Raw genomic sequence first — 12,648 nt, forward strand, 5'->3', positions numbered from 1 at the left:
TGGTTGGACATCTTGATTCTTGTCTAGAGGGTTGGAAGAACAGAGCCAGGACAGGGTGGCATTTGCTTGTTTTGAGGTTTGGACAGGGTTGTGGTCTTGCGCTCAGCAATGACTACAGACAGCCTTGTTTCGGTCTTGACCCATGGTGGTCACCGGGCAGCCTTTTGTGACGTCGGCATCGTGTGGGATGGTTTGTGTGCAGCGGGAGGACGTGACCTGGCCTCGAGTGACGGAAGCGCTCAGAGGAGCAGCTGGTGGTTGCAGCCGTGCTCCGTCCAGGCCCCCTGTTGGCCACAGGCAGAGGAAGCCAGGCTGTAAGATTCACACCGCCCAGAGCCTCACCATTGATTGCCAGGTTCGGCTAAACAGGAAGTCATCTGGAGAACGCTATCAGCAGTAGGACTAAGGAGGGGCTCCTGTTCTTTCTGAGGGATGTTGGCTCTGCCGTGACAGTGGGCATGGTAGGACAAGGCGCAGAAGTGCCTCAAGACCAGAAACTTCCCTTCAGCCAGCTGAAAAGAAAGCAAGGGCTACGTGACTATCCGTGACGTGCATCAGCCAGCATTTGTCTGGGTCAGGAATTTATATTTAAACTGGTGTGCTGCACTTCCAGAGTACAAGCTGTGTCATTTACAGCGTCCGCCAGGTTCTGGGCCACTTTTTCTGGTTGTGTGACCCCTGGGAATTGTATCCATACAGTGGATACTCAGTATCCATCAGAGAGAGGCAGTCATCCCCCAGGCAGGTCAGGCTCCTTTGGGGGTTTCTGGGTTCTTCTTGAGTAGACAGGATCCACAGGAAGAGTGAGCATTTAAAAACCTGGAAGCTCTGTGCATTCTCCAGAGTTGCCCGGGTAAGGAGCAGTGTGTGGAAGCCGGGGGCTACATATGGGAAGTGGTGTCCTCCCGGGGCACAGGCTGTGTCAGGAACCTGCAGGTCTTTTTTCGTGCCAGGACTAAGCGAGTGCTTTTGGCCCGAGGTGGGCAGCTTTCTCGGTTAGAGTAAGCAGTCCTTGGCAGGCTGGCTCTAGTGGGGCTCCACAAAGAACAGGCTGGCCAGTGAGGCAAGGACAGTTCCTGGGCGCTGGACTGGTGCCACGGATGGGCCCCGCGGCCTCAGCGCAGGCGTCTCGTTGACGCAGGTCACGATCCTTCTTTTTCTTCTTTGCATCCTGTCGAGTAGGAGGCATGGGATTTGTCTCTTGCATGGGGGTGATCTTTGAGCTCTTGCTTTGAGTGGCCTGCACCAGACTTCTCCACTGTGACGTCACCACTTTTGTATTAATCAGTATCTCTTGGGGGACACTTTGAGGCTGTCTATTCATCTGATCTTCCCCAGAGGTTTATCTAATTTTTCCAGCATCTATTGATGATTCTGGTCTGAATAAATTATTCCTGCAATGGCTGCCAATGCATGACCTTTTTTTTTTTTTCCAATTTCATGGTTTCTTCTACATTTGTTAGTTGGCATCTTGTTGCAAAGAACTTTCCTCTCTCCCTCATTTACTTAGGTATCCCTTCATTGTCTCATCTCTCTCAGTCAGTGTTGAAAACCTTGAGCTCACACTCCTGCCTGCAGCTCCACATCCGGCCTGCAGCGCTTGGTCCAGCCTCTCCCTCTCTCTACCCGGAAATCACTCCTCTCCCCCCAAGTCAGGGTTCTCTCCTGTACCCTCAGGGCCTTTGCTGTCTCGCTGTCCATCCCCTGGGCCTTGACCACCAGCCGCTTCTTCACGTGGCCACCCCTCTGTTGCTTTCATTTTTAATACTTATTTTCAGTTCCCTGACCAGGGATCAAACCCAGACACTCTGCATTGGCAGCACAGAGTCTTAGCCACTGAACCGCCAGGGAAGCCCCCGGCGCCTTCATTTTTAATTTCCTTTCTTGCCTTCCCCTTAGAACCCGACTTCTCGTACCTGGAAGCACTGGCTCCCTACCAGCCCTTAGCCATGAAATGCATCTACTGCCCCATTGATACACGACTGAATTTCATCCAGGTGTCAAAGCTACTCAAAGAAGTGCAGGTACAGGGGGCGGGGCAGTGGGGGGGCCCACTGTGCCGGTTGCTCCGCGTCCTGGAGCCTCTGTGCACTCTGCTCTGCGGGAGGAGGGCTCGATGTCCTCACCCCCACCCCCAGGGTGCCCGGCCCAGTACCCTCCAGATTCCAGACTAGTGGGCTTTCCACCCTCAAAGAGGTTTCTCCTCTAAAAAAAAAAATCAAAACTGGAAGGAAAAGCAAGCATAAGCAGTGTATTTTTGCTGAGGACCACTTGTGTCCAGTTGGGTGGTGTTTGGCCGAAGTAAACACTGGCTTCCTAATTATTTTTCTCCCAAGATAATAAAAGAAGACATTTATAAAAACAAAAACCAAAAAACTCTGGCGTGGTGTGTCCTCCACAACTGAGGACATGGCCTGGTCACTGCCCACTGCGTAGGACCTGTGGGCCTACAGGTCCAGACCGGAAACCCAGACGAGCAAAGAAAGCCACAGTTCTTCCTCGCCAGTGAGCCAGGGTGCCAGTCAGTGCTGCTGAGGGATAGAGAGGCTGTTCTCCAGGGACTTGGAGACCCTTCGGGCCTTTGGATGTCACCCTCAAAGTGGCTTAAATAGAGTGAGAAAATAAATGCATGATGAGGCAGTAAATCCCTTGCTCATCACCATGGCTTTCCTTGAAATGTCTGTGCTTCTCCCCCCAACACTTTGGTCCCTGGTGACTTGGGTTTGAGAGGATGGGAGTTCGAACGGTCTTGTGGTGAGCCCGGGTGGTGTGTGGGGATGGTGAGGTCAGGACTGGGCCTGCTGCCGCCTCACGCCCTCCTCCCCCCGACCCGCCCTCTCGATCCTCAGCCCCTCCACGTGGTCTGTCCCGAGCAGTACACCCAGCCACCCCCGGCGCAGTCCCACCGCATGGACCTCATGGTGGACTGCCAGCCGCCCGCCATGTCCTATCGGCGCGCCGAGGTCCTCGCCCTGCCCTTCAAGCGTCGGTACGAGAAGATCGAAATCATGCCGGAGGTGAGCGTTGGGCTTCCCGGGCTTTCCCCGGGTTTCCACTTGAGTCTCTGGAAGACCGTCCTGGGGTGGCTTTCTTTACAGTTTGTGTCACACACGGATGAACCAAGATACACGGACCCTTAGCATATAACCGGGAAGCGAGCTGAGCTTTTCAGCTGCCTCTTCAGCTGCAGCAGCGAGCTAGCCCTTAGTGAACATCTAGAATCTCCAGCCCTTCATGAACTCTGAGTTGCAGCGTGTGGGATCTAGTTCCCTGATCAGGGATCCAACCTGGGCTCTCTGCACTGGGAGTGTGAAGTTTCAGCTGCCAGACCTTCAACCGGGAAGCGAGCTGAGCTTTTCAGCTGCCTCTTCGGCTGCAGCAGTGAGCTAGCCCTTAGTGAACATCTAAAATCTCCAGCCCTTCATGAACTCTGAGTTGCAGTGTGTGGGATCTAGTTCCCTGATCAGGGATCCAACCTGGGCTCTCTGCACTGGGAGTGTGAAGTTTCAGCTGCCAGACCACCAGGGAAGTCCCCCTCCTCCTGTTTCCAGTAATGAAGTAACAGGTGTCAACACCAGGCCTCCTGGAGTGCTGCTTCTATTAAAGTTCAGTGCGTCCCCCGGGGGGTCAGAGCCTGGAGAACAGATACACTGTTGTCAGCTCTGTCATTAACCACCTTAGGGTTGTGGGCTTTCTCGTCCTTCCTGGACCTCATTTACCAGTGAGGGTCAGGTCTCACTGAATACAGCAGTAGATGGAGGACATGAAAGTAACCAAAAAGTAAGGAAAGTGTACACCCCTTGCATGATCATCATTTGCATGCATTTTAGTAGAACGTAAAGGTTTTATTATGTGAAGATTTTGTCCTTTAACCCTAGTGAGTGTAGAGCCCCCGACCAATGTGGGCTGTGGCGGTGCTGGGGCACAGGACCCACGCCTTCCTGTGGGGATCGCAGCGGGGTGCTCAGGACCACTCGCCCGCAGCAGCAGCCTTGAGAACCTGTTGGAAATGCAGGTTTCTCCAGCCCCACCTCAGTCCTGCTGAGGCAGAGACTCCAGGTGAGGCCCAGCCTCTGGATCTCTGCCAGCCCTCCTCGTGGGTCTGATGCCACTAAAATTGGAGAACCACTGGTGTCAGAGACCATGTGTCAGTTTCCAATGTGAAAGGCAAAAGGAAGGCAGAATGTTGAGTCTCCAGGAGCCCAGGTGGGATCCCTGCTCCTCGCCTGAGAACCAGCGCTCTGGACGCTCTCCTTTTGTTTTTAAGGCTCCTCGGCCTTCTCAGGCTTTGATTGACCCTGTCATAAGATTCATTTTTTCCATGAAAGTATGCTTGTTCATTCTAGAAAACTTGGGAAGTAAGAAAAGGATACAGACCAAAAAAAAAGTCAATCCTAGTTTGGATACCAAACATAATTACTATTCCAGTTTTTGTGCATTTGCCTTGTCCGTTCACCGTGTTGTGGGTGTGTTTGAATCATGTATCATATAATACCTTAGTCGTGTAAAGGTAAGTGTATTGCATCATTCAAGATACTTCAAAAGCTTCTGAAGACCATTCATGAATGGTATGTCATGAATGTCTCATCATTTCACTGTTCCTTTATTGGTGGACATTTATTATTTCTGCGTTTTCAAATTGCAGATCATACTTTTAGAAACATGCTTTCATGTAAATCTTTGTATGTGGGATGTAGAGAGCGAGGTAGAAGTGTCATTTGGTTTTGCCTGGGAAGTGCATGTGAGAGGAAGGAGTTAAAATCTGTCACGGTTCTTTCAGTTTTGCTACAGCTAGTGGATGCTCATTTCTCAGATCAGCTCCCTGGGAGACCCTCCTCTCTCCCTGCGTGTGCAAAGCGGGAGCCCTGTCGTCAGCCCTCAGGGGCCTCCATTAAGAGAAAACCTCTGTTTCTGGGGTGGCCAGTGACCGCACCCTCCTTCCCAGAGATGTCCTCCCTGAGTCGTCTGTGGGCTCCGGATAGACTTCCCTGTGGCTGAGCTGCCACTTCAGAGTCTCCGTGGAGATGACTTTACTCCTGGGGCTGCGCAGGGAGAGTCCCGCGCCTGCTCGGCTCCCACTGCCGTCTGTGAGCCGCCCCAGCCGGGTCTTTGGCTTTACAGGTCTGCCCGGCAGCCTGACCTTTGTCAGCGCCGCATCAGAAGGAAAACAGTATTTGTGGATGGGCGTGGCCGGGCACCTAGAGCGCACGGATCTCTCAGTGGGAACTTTGCACACTGTCACATCTTTTTCTACTTTTAAAATTTTATTTATTTTCGGCTGTGCTGGGTCTTGCTGCACGGGCTTGTCTCTAGTTGTGGTGCGTGGGGCTCCTCTCTAGCTGCAGGGTGCCACTTTCTCGTCGCAGTGGCTTCTCCTGTTGGGGAGCATGGCCTCTAGGGCACATGGCCTGGTAGTCGGGGCGCTGGGCTCCAGAGCATAGGTGCCACAGTTGTGCACAGGCCTAACTGCCCTGCAGCATCTGGGCTCTTCCCAGATCAGGGACTGAACCCGTGTGTCCTGCATTGGCCGGTGGAATCTTTACCACTGAGCCACCAGGGAAGCCCCCAACCCCCCGTTTTGTTTTTTTTTAAGTTGAAGTATACTTGACCTACCTTCCTCCATGTTAGTTCCTGGTGCATAATGACATAGTGATTCAGTATATCTCTACGTTACAAAATGATCACCACACTGTCTGTTACCATAATTTTACAATATTATTGACTGTATTTCCTGTAATGTACGTTTCATCCCCTTGAGTCAGTCTCTGTCACCTATTTGAGAAATTGGCCACTGCCTCCCTTCTGCAACCACCTGCTTGTTCTCCATACTGAGTTTGTTTTTTTAATGTTTGTTCATTTGGTTCGCTTTTTCAAATTCACTTATCATAATACCCTCTAGGTCTGTCCATGTTGTCACAGCAAAATTTCATTGTTTCTTTATGACTAATATCTCATGTTTGTGTGTGTGTGTGTGTGTGTGTGTGTGTGTGTGTGTGTGTGTGTCGCATCTTCTTCATTCATCCATCAGAAGACATTTAGGTGGCTTCCATATCTTAGCTATTGTAAATAATGCTGCCTTGAGCACAGGGGTGCGTGCATCTTCTCAAATTAGTGTGTTGTTTTCTTTGAGTAAATGCCCAGGAGTGGAGTTGCTGGGTCATATGGTAGTTCTGTTTTTAATTTTTTGAGAAACCGCCACACTGTTTTCCATAGCACCTCCACTAACTTACCACCCCACCAGCACAAGTGTTCCCCTTTCTTTATATTCTCGCCACCAGTTATGTGTTGTCTTTTTGACAACCACCATTCTGACAGGTGTGAGGTGATACCTCATTGTGGTGTTGATATCCACTTGCCTGATTAGTAACTGGCCATCTGTATGTCTTACTTGGAAAAATGCCTCTTCAGGTCTTCTGCCCATTTTCAGAGGGGTATGTTGAGTTGTATGAGTTCTCTGTGAATTCTGGATTATCTGGTGCATCATTTGTGAATACCTTCTCCCTTACCCTAGACAGCCTTCTTGTTTTATTGACAGTATCCTTCATTGTGCAAAAGCTTTTTTGTTTGATGCAGTCTCATTTATCTTTGCTGTTGAATCCCGTACTTGAGGAGATACATCCAGAAATAAAATTGATAAAAGACTAGTGTCAAAGATGCCTATGTTTTGTTCTAGGAGTTTTATGGTTTAAGGTCTTATATTTTAAGTCTTTAATCCATTTTGAGTTTGTTTTACATGGTACAAGACTTTGCATGTAGCTGTCCAGTCTTCCCAGTAACATTTATTGAAGAGACTGTCTTCCCCATTGTATATTCTGGCTTCCTTTGTCATAAATGACCATATAAGCATGTGTTAAAAGATTATGAATCACTGTATTTACATTTTCATTTGTTTCCAGGTATTTTTTTCATTTCTTCTTTGATCTCCTCAGTGACTTATTGTTGAGTAGCACATTGCTTAGCCTCCATGCACTTGTGTTTTTTTCATGTAGTTGATTTCCAGTTTCATAGCATTATGGTTGAAAAAGATGCTTGATGTGATTTCAGTCTTCTTAAAATCTACTGAGACTTGTATTGTGGCCTCACGTATGATCTCTCCTGGAGAATGTTCCACGTACACTTGGGTAGAAGGTATATTCTGCTGTTTGTGGATAGAATGTTCTCTATATCTATTAAGTCCATTTGGGCTAATGTATCATTTGAGGCCAGTGTTTCCTTATTGACTTTCTGTTTGGGTGATCTGTTCACTGGTGTAAGTGGGGTGTTAAAGGCTCCTGCTGGCATTGTACGACTTTCAGTTTCTCACCGTCCATCCCTGAGCTGTGCACAGTGGCCCAGCGTGGCCTCCTAACCCCTCACCCTGGGCAGCACGGCTGCAGCACCCTCTGCCCCCAGTTTATGGGGAACCTGACTAAAACCCCCCTCTTTGTTCCCAGCTTGCAGACTCGCTGGTGCCCATGGAGATTAAGCCTGGCATTTCCTTGGCAACCGTCTCGGCTGTGCTGCACACTAAAGATAACAAGCACGTTCTTCAGGTATCCTGGGGAGGCTGGGCTGGGCTCCAGGAGGAACCTCCAGGGCCTGTGGGGACTGGAAGCCTTCCTCCTGAGAAGGTGCCGGCATTCCAGCCAGCCCGCCAGGACAGTGCTTCCTACACCAGCACATAGTAGAGGTCAGACTTCCTGAGGGTTCAGATCTGAAGGAAAGGGCACTACTTATTTCTCTGGTCAGGTGTCTTAGAGAAAGAAAAGGGAGGAGAAACGATGATTCTTAGGGACGGGCCGCCCACCATTCTAGAGCCATCACAGCCCCCGGAGCATCGGCTCCCCCGGTGGTGCTCAGTAGACAAACTCTCCTCAGGTGCCCATCCTGAGCCCGCAGGCGTGAGGTGGGAGGGGAGGCAGACCCAACAGCAGACGCAGCCCCTGCCCTCGGGGGCCCCGAAGCAGTCAGGCCAAGGGCTGGGAACCTGGGGAGCCCCTGCAGGTGGAGGGCATCTCCCCCCAGCCTCAGCCTCACTTCAAGGCACATCTGCCACCTTGGAGAGCAGCTGTTTGGGCCGCTGTCTCCAGTCTCGTGAGGAGATCCCCCTTCAGGGCTGGGCTCTGCCTCTGTCATTCCCCAGGGTCATGTGCCGGTAGCAGCCACTTAAAGTGCTGGGCCCCAGACCAGGTCCTCACCAGCATTGTCTTCTTTAGGCCTCGCAAGTTCCCTGTACTATCGCCATTGTAGGGGCAGTTGCTCTGCCCTTCGTTTTCTTGACGGAAGGACTGTAACCGGTCAGTGTGGCCCCACAGGCTGTGTCCTCAGCCCTGGTACTACTGCTCCAGGTCCAGCTGCCAATGTGGGTTATTAAGAATTTACTTAGAGAAGAGCCTGGGAGGCTACAGCCCACAGGGGTCACAGAGTCAGACACAACTGAATTGAGTCGACTGAAAATTAAAAACGGATCTTGCTAAAAGGAGGTATCTTTGCCAGCTAAGATAACGAGTCTGTGGCTGGGTGGCTTTAGCTTGTGTGTGCTGTGTGGAGAGCCAGCTGCAGACGGAGACCCTGAACACAGGGCTCAGCGGCACCAGGCCAGGCCCTGCCCCCATGACAAGGGTCCCGCGGGTAGCCTGCACCGACCTGGGGCTCCCAGGTGACTGCTTGACGAGACCCCTGTTTCCCTCCTGCCCAGCCTCCACCCAGGCCCGCCCAGCCCACTGGCGGCAAGAAGCGAAAGCGGGCCAGTGACGACATCCCAGACTGCAAGGTTCTGAAGCCTCTGCTGAGCGGCTCCATCCCCGTGGACCAGTTTGTGCAGACGCTGGAGAAGGTGAGAGCTGTGGGCTTGCGCATGCACCGTCTGACCGCACTGGCGTCCCTCCCAGGAGCCCGTGCGCTGTCCCCGCAGCATCTGCCCATCCTCGGTCAGGGCGGGGCCCGAACCAGGCGGGAGCTGCAGAGTTAAGAGGGGAGCTGACCTTCCTCCCCCACCTCCACTACCAGGCTGCCCCAGACTGCCCCCCAGCCCCACTTCTTGTGGGAACCAGACCGAGGACGGGCCTTTCTTCAGAAATACAGCTGTGACTATCGGGCAGGGGGCTGGCCAGGAAAGGGTCTGCCCCCTTAGGGCCCCACTTTCGTATGAGAAGACCCTTTGCATGGCCGGCTCAGAGGAGATGCCAGTGTGGTGTGGGCAGAGGGGTCAGGATGGCCTGATCCCCTGGAGCTCAGGGAGCGGGGCCAGTGGTGCCCAGACAGGTAGTGGGAGAGAGAAGCAGGCGGTCATGGTGGAGGATGGTGGTCCCTCCCCCAGCTCCTTACCCTTCCCACTCTTCATCCCTGGTGCCTGGTGGAATAGATTTCATGACTACACGTAAGAGGAAAAAGAATTTATTAACCTGAAAGTGTTTTGTAATTCTGGCTTCAGTCACAGGGCTTCAGAGACCACTGTTTTGGCATCAGAATTAGAGAGTCCTTGACAGAAAAGAGGAGCAGTTGGCTAAAGACAGTATTTTTCATCCTGCTTCTTGCGGGAAGAACTGCAGTTAACACTAGAAACCATTCCAGGAAAAGAGATTTTCTTCTAAGTCAGTTACTGCCTTTTGTCCAGACTAACTCAGTAGCTGAGTGCTTTCCAATCTTAAAGGCTTTGTCTTTGTTGGGAATTTTCTCCACTTGTCATTTAATCTTCCTCAAATGGAGGGCTTTCCCTGAGTTGTTGGGCTCCCCTGACCACTAGTGATGTGGGGACACCCCCTGGGAACCCCGTGTGCTATGCACACACCAGCGTTCCTCCTGACCGTGCAGTGCCCCCGGCTGTACTCATGGGACTCACGCTTCACTTGTTTCTTGAAAACTTGAAACACCTTGCTTTCCCAGAAAGATCTTATTTACTTCTGTCTGGCTCTCCCAGGCGTTGATCTCTGGGACCTGACCCGACTGTCTCCCATTCCAGTTTCTGCCCCCATCTCCTCCTGCAAGAGGAACATCCCTTTCTGTGCCAAAGACGGAGAACCTCCCTCGGCCATGGTTGTGTCCTTCTCAGGCAAATCATTCTTCTTTCCACTCTGTTTCTTCTTTCTCAGCTTTCCATCTGATGTGTAAGGAGATTCTGAGTTAGCACTGGAGGGGCCCTGGAGAAGTATTTGATACACTGCTGCATCTTCCCCTTCGGGAGGGACTTGCCAGGTCACAAGGTCACTGGTACCTGTGGTGAGGAAGGCATCTTCCTGGAACAGGGTGGAGCGTTTTTACAGGGACCCCAGGTGTGGCTGGGAGGCTGGGATGGAACACCGAGCCTCCTGAACCCAGGTGCCTGGATGTGCTCCTCAGATGATACACAGAAGCTTAGGCAGGTGATAGGAATTCTGTGGTGTTTCTATGAGATTTTTGCATGGTTGGGGGCTTCACCTGGAATTCTATTGCTGTAGTAGGTCCTGGGACTGCTCTGAAGAACTGTATTGAGGAGAGTCCAAAATGCCAGTTTCTAGAATGTGTAGCCAAAGCTGGAAAGGAAAGTGAAAGTGTTAGTTGCTCAGTCGTGTCCGACTCTTCGCAACCCCAAGAACTGCAGTCCGCCGGGTCTCCTGTACTGCAGGCCAAGTTCTTACTTACCGTGTGAGCCACCAGGGAAGGAGCATCTCAGACGCTAAAATGCCCTCCTGCTCCTTTCCTCTTGGTGCAGCACGGCTTCAGCGACATCAAGGTGGAAGACACAGCCAAGGGCCATATCGTCCTGCTGCAGGAAGCCGAGACCCTCATCCAGATTGAGGAAGACTCGACCCATATCATCTGTGACGACGACGAGGTGCTCCGGGTCCGCCTGCGGGACCTGGTCCTCAAGTTCCTTCAGAAGTTCTGAGGGGAAGGCCCGCGCCACCCCCACATCCCTGGACCCCTGCGTCCTTCACCGCAGCTGCCAGCCCCCAGCGGAGGCAGGGAAGACCCGCAGCTGGCGGGTCGCGGTGGTGGTGGGCTCTCGCTCAAAGAATAAAGCAGCAGCTTTTGAGATACCTTCTCAGGAGTTGCAACCGGAACCTCGCAGTCTGGCTTCTCAGCACTGTTTGAGGAGAGAGCTCTCCCTTTAAACTTTAGGCGTGTGTCCTTCCCAGGCCTGGGTAGCCAGGCAGGTAAGGCAACAGGCTGAGGAGGAGTAGAGTCCCAGCAGCTTTGCGTCGGGTCAGTGGTGGAAGGAACGTGAAAGATGACGACTGTGGCCCATTTGTCACAGTTTCACAGGCCTCAGGCAGAGCAACTGGGCTTTGATTTTATTTTGTTTTATTGTCTACAGTGCTGTACCTGGTAAGAAAGACGATGCCAAGAAATTAGCAAAGGTTCATTTTGGTTTTATAATGTGAGCTCATTTTGTTAATAAAATTTATTTTTTATAGAAGTAGCTGTGTTCTGTTGAACCTCAAATTTATGCATTCACTTAGCATCTGTGAAAGGATATGAAAATATACAGAACTGAACTTGGCAGATTTTGGTTTGGTGTGTGCATTAATGTATTTCTTCAGTTGTATAAAAGGTGCTTAACTTGACCTGAGCTGTATCTGTATGGGAAACAGCACAGACCGCTAACGCTGACCTTGGCCTTCGGGGGAGGGCCTGAACTAGGCTCCACTCGCCTGTGTCACTGCCCTTCCCACAGATTCTCCGCATTCCACTGCACATTAAACTCAGACGCCTGCATCTGCAATAATGGAACTGCTTGAAAGAGGTATTTACCAGATTCCATCTGGTCTAAGATAGCGTCAGTTGTCACGCTCATGCCAGTTCTGTAAGTGTTCAGATGTGGGGGTGGGGAGCAGCACTCGTGTCTTAGAGCTGGCCTACTGCAGAAGCCGTGCCTGCCGCCTTCTCAGACTGGTGGAAATTCAGGTGGAAGTCAGTCCTCCGGCCTGGGCAGCAGCAGAGCATCACAGCAGGCTTGAGTGACCCAAGAACTGGAGCATGTAAAACTCTACCTGCTCAGGTTTTACAGAGAGTTGACTGTCAGTTCTCTCTCTGAAATGGCCCTGTCCCTGGGAAGCAGTTCTTCCTTACAGAAGGGAAAACACAACTTCATTTTTGCCGTCTCCAGCTGGGCCAGCCTTGGTTGGATACAGCCATGTTTCCACAGGTTTGTGGTTCCCAAGGAACAGGTCACTCCAGTCGAGGAGCCTCAGATGTGTCCACAGTAAACAGCGGGGGAAGATGAACATTGCAACAGATGGGCACGCCCGGGCTATGAAAATTTAGCTTTGTTCTTAGGAGAGCTGTAAATATGCAGCACATGTAGGCATGCTTCCTAATAAAACTCAAGAGAGAAATCAAGGTAAGTTTTTTTAAAGTTTTAACATCTTGAAAAATGCAAAAGCAGTATAAAACAGAAATCAAATGGTTGTTTTAAATGTCCTCTAACAGTGAGTGACAGGTCCAGGAATGGCTTGGATTTGTCCAAGCTGGATTTCTGTTAAGGGCTTAAGTAATCCCAAGGGATCAATTCCAAGGTCTTAATCTCAAGAGATGGTCAGTAAAGAGACAAACAGTATGTGAATGTAAATTAGTTGATAGACTGATGGGCAGGAAATAAGAAATTATGAAGGTTTTAACTATCATCACCACCTACTTCATGGCAGAAGCCAGTCAGGAAGACTCGAAGAATCATTTGTTAGAGCAGAG

The 12,648-nt window shown here is 51.1% G+C and overlaps 1 protein-coding gene across 1 annotated transcript in view; it reads left to right on the plus strand.

Moving 5' to 3' along the window:
* INTS9 (integrator complex subunit 9) overlaps positions 1-11,465 on the plus strand; it is a 150,923-nt gene extending 139,458 nt beyond the window's left edge. Inside the window, exons 13-17 of the mRNA XM_005683544.2 lie at positions 1,900-2,024; positions 2,850-3,017; positions 7,434-7,532; positions 8,678-8,815; positions 10,670-11,465. Of these exons, the coding sequence (XP_005683601.1) occupies positions 1,900-2,024; positions 2,850-3,017; positions 7,434-7,532; positions 8,678-8,815; positions 10,670-10,846 (707 nt within the window). The 3' untranslated portion in view covers positions 10,847-11,465. The remainder of the gene's footprint in view (positions 1-1,899; positions 2,025-2,849; positions 3,018-7,433; positions 7,533-8,677; positions 8,816-10,669) is intronic.

This window comes from Capra hircus, chromosome 8 (genome assembly GCF_001704415.2).
Source record: "Capra hircus breed San Clemente chromosome 8, ASM170441v1, whole genome shotgun sequence".
Classification (NCBI taxonomy): Eukaryota; Metazoa; Chordata; class Mammalia; order Artiodactyla; family Bovidae; genus Capra; species Capra hircus.